This window comes from Rhincodon typus, chromosome 8 (genome assembly GCF_021869965.1).
Source record: "Rhincodon typus isolate 14 chromosome 8, sRhiTyp1.1, whole genome shotgun sequence".
Classification (NCBI taxonomy): domain Eukaryota; kingdom Metazoa; phylum Chordata; class Chondrichthyes; order Orectolobiformes; family Rhincodontidae; genus Rhincodon; species Rhincodon typus.
Genome location: NC_063339.1, coordinates 80,440,032 through 80,451,079, shown reverse-complemented (window position 1 = coordinate 80,451,079; position 11,048 = coordinate 80,440,032). Strand labels below are relative to the sequence as shown.

The 11,048-nt window shown below is 40.3% G+C and overlaps 1 protein-coding gene across 1 annotated transcript in view; it reads right to left on the bottom strand.

Moving 5' to 3' along the window:
- Positions 1-2,709: 2,709 nt before the first annotated feature.
- The window catches only part of LOC109917135 (tau-tubulin kinase 2), a 162,650-nt gene continuing 154,311 nt past the window's right edge, over positions 2,710-11,048 (bottom strand). The window contains exon 15 of the mRNA XM_048600486.1: positions 2,710-6,726. Coding sequence (XP_048456443.1) covers positions 6,249-6,726 — 478 coding nt within the window. The 3' untranslated portion in view covers positions 2,710-6,248. The remainder of the gene's footprint in view (positions 6,727-11,048) is intronic.

The window sequence follows — 11,048 nt, the reverse complement described above, 5'->3', positions numbered from 1 at the left end:
TGTGTGTGTGTGTGTGTGTGTGTGTGTGTGTGTGTGTGTGTGTGAGAGAGAGAGAGACAGACAGACATAGAGAGAGAGAAAGACAGACATACTATCAAGAACAAGATTGTATAAATAAATTAACCTTTCATTTTTGGTACAAAAAGATGGGTTACTTAAAAGGGTCTTAGTCACTTCAAGGGTAAGAATTACACATTCACATTCAAATGTACTGATCACAGGAAAGATCTTAAAACTGCCTGTGACAAAGGACAGATTTAGGGAAAAGAAGTAATTAAAAGACAATAGGAAGCATTGAACTTGAGGGAAAAGACGGTGTTTCATTAAATATCCCTCTAAAAATGTCCCATTTTCTTCTACTTAATGCTGCAGCTGCTTCAGAAAATTAAAAGCAGTTTAACCCATTAAATCATTGCTTTTGGAGTAAATTAGGATTTGAATTATTGTTTTGACTGGCATTATGCTGTTCTGTACAGCATAAGCAGATGAAACAAGAATGTAGATGTGCTATTTTTGAGTTTGAGTTCAGTTTTGGGATCCAAAGCCTGAGTTTACAATATCTGATGCCTTTGTGAGAACAGGGTACCAAGTTGGATGATTAGCCACGATCATAATGAACTACAGAACAGGCTTGAAGGACCAAATAGAAACTACGCACAGGAGTAGGCTATGTTTCTATGATCAAATTATCAAAATTGCTTATCCAATGGGAGCATGTTAGAAAACTAGTGCCATAAATTACATGAATAATTGCCACCATGCGACTTGGAAAGAACATATATTTGTCAATTTTTAATGAATCGAGCCATAACAAGAAATATTTTTAAGTAAACCCAAGGAATGTATATCTGTCATGATAGTGTGAGAACTGTTACAAATTTTGGCCATCCAATTCACCATTTTTGAGATTATATCCATGTTGTGATGCACTAGCACTTTTTCCCAAGTCTGAATAAATCTTGCTGATAATTTCTCCTATAATCTCTGTGATCATAGGGTGCTTGGAAGTGGGGCAGTAATACTGGATTACTATCAGGCTTAAGCTGAATGTTTTTAAACAATACATGGAATTAAAAGATCATATTACTGACAGTGTCTTTACAAAACTGTTAAAAAGACAAGGAAATAAATATCCAGAAATTGCTGGAAAAGCTCAGCAGGTCTGGCAGTGTCTGTTCTGTTCCAGAACTGTTCTGAGGAGGGGTCACTTGACCCAAAATGTTAACTCTGATTTCTCATAACAGGTGCTGCCAGACCTGCTGAGATGTCCTGTAATTTCTGATTAACAGATTCTGCAGTTCTTTCGGTTTTTAAATAAATATTCAGACTGGTTTTCAAATCTACATCGTAATTTTCTTGAATTTAGTCTTTATCCTAACACACAGTTGTGTACAAGGTGTCAGTCTTAGCTCAGTGGTCAAAGTCAGAAGTCACACAACACCAGGTTATAGTCCAACGGGTTTTTTTTTGAAACCACAAGCTTTCGGAGCACTGGTCCTTCATCAGGTAAAGTCAGTTCATCAGGTAAAGTCCGAAAGCTTGGGATTTCAAATAAACCTATTGGACTATAACCTGGTGTCTGTGACTTCTGACTTTGTCCATGCCAGTTCAACATCGGCACCTCCATATCATGGCTACCATTAGCTCGCTGGTAGCGCTCAGACATTCGAGTCACTTCAGAAACTTGAAAATCTGTCTGACACTCCAATGCAGCAATAAGAGTGTTGCATTGTCTAAGGAGATGTCTGTCAGATAAAGTGTTAAACAAAGCCTTATCCAACCCATTAAGCTCAATATAAAAGATCTAGGAGACCCTTCGGAGAGCGGTGAATTTCTTCCTAGTGGCCTTATCACTGCTCAGTCATCAACTAATAATGATTAAAACAGATAAACTGACTTTGATCGCATTACCATTTGTGGGAGGTTGCTGTGTGCAAAACAATTTCCACATTTCTTACCTGACAACAGTGACTACATTTCAAAAGAACTTCATTAACTATAAAACACTTTGGAACATCCTCTGGTCACACAATAGGCTATGCAAATACACATTTTTCTTTTTAAGTAAACAGCAATGTTCCCACAGTTGCATTTTTAAATATCATTCAGATATCATTCCAGTTTGAGATTAGTAGATTTAAACTAGGTACAGTTTCTGATATAACCCATACCTAGCTGAGAGCATAGCAATTGATGTAAGCCATCCAGCCTCACATTTACCCACTCTTGATTCACATCCTCTGTACTCTTACCTAATAAATGTCTACCAATCCCAGTCTTGAAACTTTTCACCAAACTTCCACTTGCCTGCACGTGGAAAACGTTTCCTGATTTCACTGCTGAATGGCTTAGACCTCAATTTTAAGTTTGTGTTTTGCCTGAATTACCTCATCAGAAGAAGCAGCACCTTTATTAGCATCCTATTAGATTCGTTTATAATTTGACTTCTGAGAAGTAAGCATGACAGACTTCAGGAATTCTGGGGTCAGTTATTATTACCCTACATCTAACATTGTACTGTGAATAATGATCAAGGGGCATATGGACAACTGTGTACAATTTGCATTAAAGGTTTAGTCACTAATCTTAGTGACCAATTTATACCTGATATCATTTTATTTATTTGGAAGATGAAACACACTAAATAGGTACTCTAATTCAATTTCTAAAAAACCGTAGATGAAACAGGAACAAATTATGTCATGTGGGTCAAATAAAAGACATTCTATTTTTATTAGTTTTTTTTATTGGAATACACAAGACAACAAATATTTATACGTTGGCATGCTTAATGAATATTTTATTTTACTGGTTTATAAAAATAAAATACAAAATAATTTTAGAACACAACATAAAACACTGTACAAGGCTTTGATATGATACAAATCAAAGAACTTAAATAATTACAACTTTATGTACACCCTACCTTCAAACAATGTATGCCATTTTGTTCAACGTACTCTATTGTTGAAATGTGCCAGACCATTTGATACTCATTGCTGCTTTTGTAAATTTTTACGTTCACTTTAAGGTAGGCTCCATAAAACAACCTCTTGCCCAGAATAATCGCAAATATAAAAGGTGTTATAGCTTCATTTCCCATTCAAGTTATACAAAGGCAACAATTCATATTAGATGCAATTTAGGATGGGAAATCTTGTTCTATTTAACCAGAAATAACAAAATAGAACCATCGTGTGGAACTATTATAGTTTACAAATTATTCTTTAACTTTGGAGTTTAGAAATTTGCATGGTTATTTGACCATAGCTAAGCTTTTCACATGTGCGTCTGCTCATAACTTGCAATCACCCTGCTCATATTTGAACAATCTCTGAAGATACAACCTCTTATAGAGAAAGAGGTATGACAAAGTGTATGGAGCCCACTTTTCAGTCTCATCTCTAAAACAAAATGTACATTATGATAGATATTCCCAAGAGCAGTTAAGCAATAATCCAAATAGAATTGAAGGAATCACAATTTAAAAAGGAACTTGGTGCTGCAAGCAGCTTTTGCAAAAACCCTTTAGCACCTTCAATGCAACCATTTACTAGGGTCATGGCCAATCAAGTCTTTCAGTGTACACAATTTGTAAGTGAGCCCCACAAGGCTAGAAGAGGTCAGCAACTTGATAATTGCTCCTTCCCTTTCTCACCTGTTAACATAAAATAAGAAGTTTGAAATGACTTCAGATTAACTTTTAATTAATGCATGCATAAAGCTTTACTGACCCATTTTTGAATGTACTACATTGATACTAATTTACATATCATACTATTAGCAGAGACTAGAATAATATTCAGGTAATATGAGCAGTAACATTAGTAATCTAGAGTCACTTCAATTGACAGGTTTGAAAATGCAGTAATTCACTTTCCGAAACGTGCACTACCCATTGGAATTCAGCAGAGGTGACACTATTTTGTGACCTTGCATAAGTATTTCCAAACTTAAAGCTGCCACAGTTCCTTGTATTGTCACTCTAGAACCCCCCTGTTTTGATCAAGTCCATTTCTCCCTACTTTGTTAAAACTAGATTCTTAAAATTCCCAGTTTTGATAACAGTGATACTATTACATAATACGGTGACACTTTTTTAATCTTTACTTTGGGAAGAAAGCTAATGTGGTGTAGGGCAGGCACAGGAAACTGGTATTCACTGTTTTAAACACAGATGTTTGAGCAAAACCTAAAAAACGCAGCTTTAAAAAGTGCATGCTGGATGTTTCAGAGTCCCACGACTATTGGGCAATCAATAGAAACAGTAGCTTGGATAACATTGTTTTTAAGTGTTTCTTTATCGCCTTTACAGTACAGTTACAAAAAGAAAAAATCCTATTTGTTCTACTTCCAATCCTGACATCTTTCACATTTACAACCTCTGTACAGTACACTGTTTCTCATTGCTTAGTACACTGGTTCAGAATAATTTCATTTCTAAGGTTCAATTTTGGAGTGCATGTTTCCCCAATCATGACACTAACGTTTTGCATGCCAGGAAGAATATGTAAAGCAAAAAAAGCATTCAGGCACACAAAATCAATCTTACACCCTGCAGCCAATAAAGTCTAATCTTAGGAAAACAATAAATACATACATATACTGTATGACATGCAGTTTTCAGTTGCATCTATAGTACAATAATATACAAAACATAAAACAGGGCTTCAATTTCTTTAAGCATTCAAAACAGTTGTTGAAAGGTTAAAAATTACCCAGCATGTTACATTACAGTTGGAAAATATTACACACATTAAATAATTGACCCAGACAAGGAAAGCTTGCAAAGAAGTGATAGCTAATGTGACTTCCATTTAATAATCAGGCTTTAGGTGACAAATGAGTGTTGTGTAGGTAACTCCCACTTACTTAAATCGGAGTTTCTTGCCTTGGCAGCAAAATAATACATAGATAAAATACATTAATATTTTTAGACAGGCACATGGCAATCAAATGCTGATTGGTAGCAGTTTACATATTATGATATGTGTAGAAAGCAATATAAATCTTTATTTTCTTTAGGAACTATCACTCCAAAATCAATCATTCATTGTTTTTTCTCTTCTTTTGGTGATTAATTATTTGGATGATGTCTGTTATCACAGTGGTTGCAAGGATTAGAGTTAGTAAACATTTAAAGGAGAGGTTTCCTTATTATTACTAAAAGGTGTCCACAGCTATGGACTGCTATATATTGCAGTGCTTCCCAAACCTTTTGTCTGCCCCATTTTGAGGCTTGAATATTGTTGTGTGAGAGTGGGGACCAGTTACAGCAGGATACAGCTGTGCTAACTCTGTCAGAGTTCTATCTGCTGCCTCAGAGATCATGATTTCAATATTTCAGCTCACAGCCCCTTTTGGGGTCCCAATCCCCACTTTGAGAAATCTTGGTATAGTGTATTTTATTGGGACTGGACCAAGTCACAATTTCATTTAAATTAAACTTTAGGGAAAGAGTAGAGAAAAAATTAAGGCTTCTTGATTCCCCTCCAACTCCCCACCCATTTCATGCCTGTTTTCAAAGTACTAGCATTCTACACCCTTTCAAAGGGGGTAATTCAAGATTTTGCCTTCTGATTCCAAAGGGCAATACAAATCTAGGAAAACTTACCTACCTGTGTCAGTTGTCAGTTCTCTGCAACAAACATATGCGCTCCCATCCTTCAACTATTTTGAGTTCAAGTATTCCCTATGAACTCTGAATCAATTAGTTAATTAAATTAGTTTTATTTATATCTAAACACACTATACATTAAAAAAAAATCACAGTTGACAGACGTGTAAAAAGATGGCAAAAACATTATATTAATTTTGGTGATCAAAAATGCTACAGCAGCTTTTCTTCTATTTTCAAACTTCTGAGGTTTCCCTCAAGATCTAAAATGGCACGAGGACAGGTCAAGTCATAAGATTTTGGAGGACGCTGTATACACTGAAAAAGGTGGAAGTATTAGATTAGTACTTTCTACTCAAATAGCTCAAGGCAGCAGAAGCCAAAATAAAACCGAGCAGCACTCTTGCACAGCATATGGCCAAAAGTTTACTGTGCTATCAATCAATTTTAGTTTCACTGATAACTTTCCTCGTTTATACAAAGCAGCACCTGTCCAACACTTGGATCCAAAATGGCATGTAAGCTACTGTCCAGTAAAGGAGAGACAACAGCAGATTTTCTTTTAATAAAGACTAAACAACATGCAACAAGGAGGTGGAGAGGGGGAAAGAAATACTTGCACAAATTGTTACTATCTGCTGAGTTTACTGGACACTTTGCCATCTCTGCTCGAGCATTTTCCTTTTGTGGATTTGCTTTGACACAAGTGATGTGGACTGCCAGGTCCCTTCAAGCTATTTTTGCCCTGTTTACCACAGCCGTGGTCCTGCAGGAAACTTCTTCGGGAGGGTGAGGATCCAGAGTAACTGGGAGGGGAGCGGCTCCTGGCAAAGTGTGGTGAAGAGCTCCTCTGGTCGGTGTACGGGCGTCCACGTGAAGGGGATGAACTGGCAGTGCGTGGCAATGATGTGCTTCGTGGTGAAGCACTTGGGCTTCGACGTGGGATCACTGGGCTCTTTGGAGGAGTTTTGGGACTACGGGGTGACTGCGGACTTTTGGACTGTGGAGAGCTCCTAGTCTTTTGCGATCCATTTTGAAGGATTTGAGCAAGGTGCGTTAGCAGGTCAGAGTCAGAGCTACCACTTCCAACTACTCTGTATCGTCGTAACCTGGAAAAAACAAGGTGGAAAATACATATTAGAGTGCAACGTATGGGGTACAAGAAGGTGTTTCAAACACACTTATAAATTTGCTGTATTACTGATTGTGGACGCAAGGTCTTTGCTAAGATCTTTGCTGTGGGCACCGAAAAAGTGTCAGCTGAGTTGACAGCTTTCTTCCCACTGCAGAGATTGGAAGTATAACAGGTTGGCAATCCAGTGCAGGACTGAGGTGCCTGCACAGTCTGAGGTGCCACCTTTAAGATGAGCTATTAGACTCAAGAGTTGCTATCTACCCAAAGTGAGGAGGGAGATCTGCCCTGAAATTTATTCCTCAAGTATTAAAATTGGTCAAGAGAGTTTGTCAGCTTTGTTTGTCCGATGGTTATTCATCTCTCATCAAATAATTCAGAGTCAGAGTCATAAAGATGTACGGCATAGAGACAGGCCTTCGGTCCACGCCGACCAGATAACCTAAATTAACCTAGTTGCATGTGCCAGTATTTGGCTCATATCCCTCTAAACTCTTCCTATCCACATTCCCATCCAGATGCTTTTAAAATGTTGTATTTATACCAGCCTCCACCACTTCGTCTGGCAGCTCATTCCATACATGCACCACCCTCTGCCTGAAAAAGTTGCCCCTCAGGTCCCTTTTATATCTTTGCCCTCTCATCTTAAACCTATGCCCTCTGGTTTTGGACTCTCCGACCTTGACTATTCACCCTATCCATTCCCTCCATCGTTCTATAAACTTCTATAAAGTCACCTCTTAGCATCTGATGCTCCAGGGAAGATAGTCCCAGCCTATTCAGCCTCTCCCTATAGTTCAAACCCTCCAACCCTGGCAACATCCTTGTAAATATTTTCTTAATCCTTCCTATTTCCACAACATCTTTCCTATAGCAGGGAGACCAGAATTGAATGTAGTATTCCAAAAGTGGCCTAACCAATGTCCTGCACAACCACAACATGTCATCCCAGCTCCTATACTCAATGTACTGATCAATAAAGGCAAGTGTATCGAGTAGCTTCTTCACCACCCTATCTCCCTGCAACTCCACTTTCAAGGAACTACGAACCTGAACCTTTGGTCTCTTTATTCAGCAACACTCCCCAAGACCTTACCATTAAGTGCAAGGATAATCCAGGTAATTATAGACCGGTGAGCCTGACGTCAGTGGTGGGGAAGCTGCTGGAGAAGATAATGAGGGATAGGATCTATTTACATTTCGAAGAAAATGGGCTTATTAGTGACAGGCAGCATGGTTTTGTGCAGGGAAGGTCATGTCTTACCAACTTGATAGAATTCTTTGAGGAAGTGACAAAGTGACAAAGTTGATAGATGAGGGAAGGGCTGTAGATGTCATATACATGGACTTCAGTAAGGCGTTTGATAAGGTTCCCCATAGTAGGGTGATGGAGAAAGTGAAGTCGCATGGGGTGCAGGGTGTACTAGTTAGATGGATATAGAACTGGCTGGGCAACGGAGACAGTTGTAGTGGAAGGGAGTTTCTCAAAATGGACAACTGTGACCAGTGGTGTTCCACAGGGATCCGTGTTGGGACCACTGTTGTTTGTGATGTACATAAATGGTCTGGAGAAAGGTATAGATGGTCTGATTGGCAAGTTTGCAGATGACACCAAGATTGGTGGAGTAGCAGATAGTGAAGGGGACTGTCAGAGAATGCAGCAGAATATAGATAGATTGGAGAGTTGGGCGGAGAAATGGCAGATGGAGTTCAATCCAGGCAAATGCGAGGTGATGTATTTTGGAAGATCCAATTCAACAGCGAATTATACGGTAAATGGAAAAGCCCTGGGGAAAATTGATGCACAGAGAAATCTGGGTGTTTAGGTCCACTGTACCCTGAAGGTGGCAACGCAGGTCGATAGAGTGGTCAAGGCGGCATATGGCATGCTTTCGTTCATCGGTCGGGGTATTGAGTACAAGAGTTGGCAGGTCATGTTACAGTTGTATAGGACTTTGGTTCGACCACATTTGCAATACTGCATACGGTTCTGTTCGCCACATTACCAAAAGGATGTGGATGCTTTGAGGGTGCAGAGGAGGTTCACCAGGATATTGCCTGGTATGGAGGGCGCTAGCTATGAAGAGAGGTTGAGTAGATTAGGATTATTTACATTAGAAAGACGGAGGTTGAGGGGGGACCTGATTGAGGTCTACAAAATCATGAGAGGTATAGACAGGGTGGATAGCAAGAAGCTTTTTCCCCCCAGAGTGGGGGACTCAATTACTAGGGGTCACAATTTCAAGGCGAGAGGGGAAAAGTTTAAGGGAGATATGCGTGGAAAGTTCTTTACGCAGAGGGTCGTGGGTGCCTGGAACGTGTTGCCAGCGGAGGTGGTAGAAGCAGGCACGATAGTGTCATTTAAGATGTATCTAGAAAGATACATGAATGGGCAGGGAGTTGAGGGATACAGATCCTTGGAAAATAGGCGACAGGTTTAGATAGAGGATCTGGATCGGCGCAGGCTTGGAGGGCCGAAGGGCCTGTTCCTGTGCTGTAATTTTCTTTGTTCTTTGTTTTAAGTCCTGCCCTGATTTGCCCTACCAAAATGCAGCATATCACGTTATCTAAATTAAACTCTAACTGTCACTCCTCAGCCCATCAGATCAAGGCTCCATTGTACTCTGAGGTAACCTTCTTCACTGTCACTACACCACCAATTTTGGTGTCATCTGCAAATTTACGAACCATATTTTCCACACACCCATCCAAATCGTTTATATAAATGACAAAAAGCAGTAGACCCAGCACTGATCCTTGTGGCACACCACTGGTCCCGGGCATCCAGTCTGAAAGGCAACCCTCCACCATCACTCTCTCCTACCTTCCATTTAATTTTTTATCCAAATGGCCAGTTGTCCCTGTATTCCATGTGACCTAACCTTCCTCACCAGTCTACCATGCTGAACCTTGTCGAACGCCTTACTGAAGTCCACATAGACAACAGCCACCACTCTGCCTTCATCTATCTTCTTCATCACTTCTTCAAAAAACTAAATCAAGTTAGTGAGACATGATTTCTCATGCACAAAGTCAATTTGATTATTTCGAATCAGTCTTTGCTTTTACAAATACACGTAAATTCTATCCCTCAGAATTCACCTCCAACAACTTACTCACCACTAACATCAGGCTCACCAATCTACAGTCCCCTGGCTTCTCATTAACACATTTCTTAAATAATGGCATCACTTTAGCCAACTCCAGTTTCCAGCACCTCACCCATGGCTATCGATGATACAAATATATCTCAGCAGTCAAACTGGTCGTTACAATATTGTTTGGAGTCTTGCTGTATGCATATTGGCCATCACATTTTCTACATTACAACAGTAACGAATGTTTCAAATAAAAGAGCTCTTCACAGACCATTAAGTGTTTTGGGGCATTCTAGGATCATGAAAAGACACTATATAAATGCAAGTAAATCTCATTTTTAAGGGATAAATGCCTAATTATTCACCTTTATATGCAGAGTACTGAGGAAAGCATAATGAATGTAAACATAAACTTTCAATTTTCAGGCATTTGGTAAGTCAGCCATAGAGATAACAAGGTGTAGAGCTGGATGAACACAGCAGGCCAAGCAGCATCATAGGAGCAGGAAGGCTGACGTTTCGGGCCTAGACCCTTCATCAGAAATGGGGGAGGGAAAGGGGTTCTTAAATAAATAGGGAGGGGGGGGAGACGGATAGAAGATAGATAGAGGAGAAGATAGGTGGAGAGGAGACAGACCAGTCAAAGAGGCGGGGATGGAGCCAGTAAAGGTGAGTGTAGGTGGGGAGGTAGGGAGGAGATAGGTCAGTCCAGGGAGGACGGACAAGTCAAGGGGGCGGGATGAGGTTAGTAGGTAGGAGATGGGGTGCAGCTTGAGGTGGGAGGAGGGGACAGGTGGAAGGAAGAACAGGTTAGGGAGGCGGGGACGAGCTGGACTGGTTTTGGGATGCGGTAGGGGGAGGGGAGATTTTGAAGCATGTGAAATCCACATTGATACCATTGGGCTGCAGGATTCCCAAGCAGAATATGAGTTGCTGTTCCTGCAACCTTCAGGTGGCATCGTTGTGGCACTGCAGGAGGCCCAGGATGGACAAGTCGTCTGAGGAATGGGAGGGGGAGTTGAAATGGTTCGTTGTTTATTGCGAACCCAGCGTAGGTGCTCTGCAAAGCGGTCCCCAAGCCTCCGCTTGGTTTCCCCGATGTAGAGGAGGCCACAACAGGTACAGCGGATGCAGTATACCACATTAGCAGATGTGCAGTGAACATCTGCTTGATGTGGAAAGTCTTCTTGGGGCCTGGGAT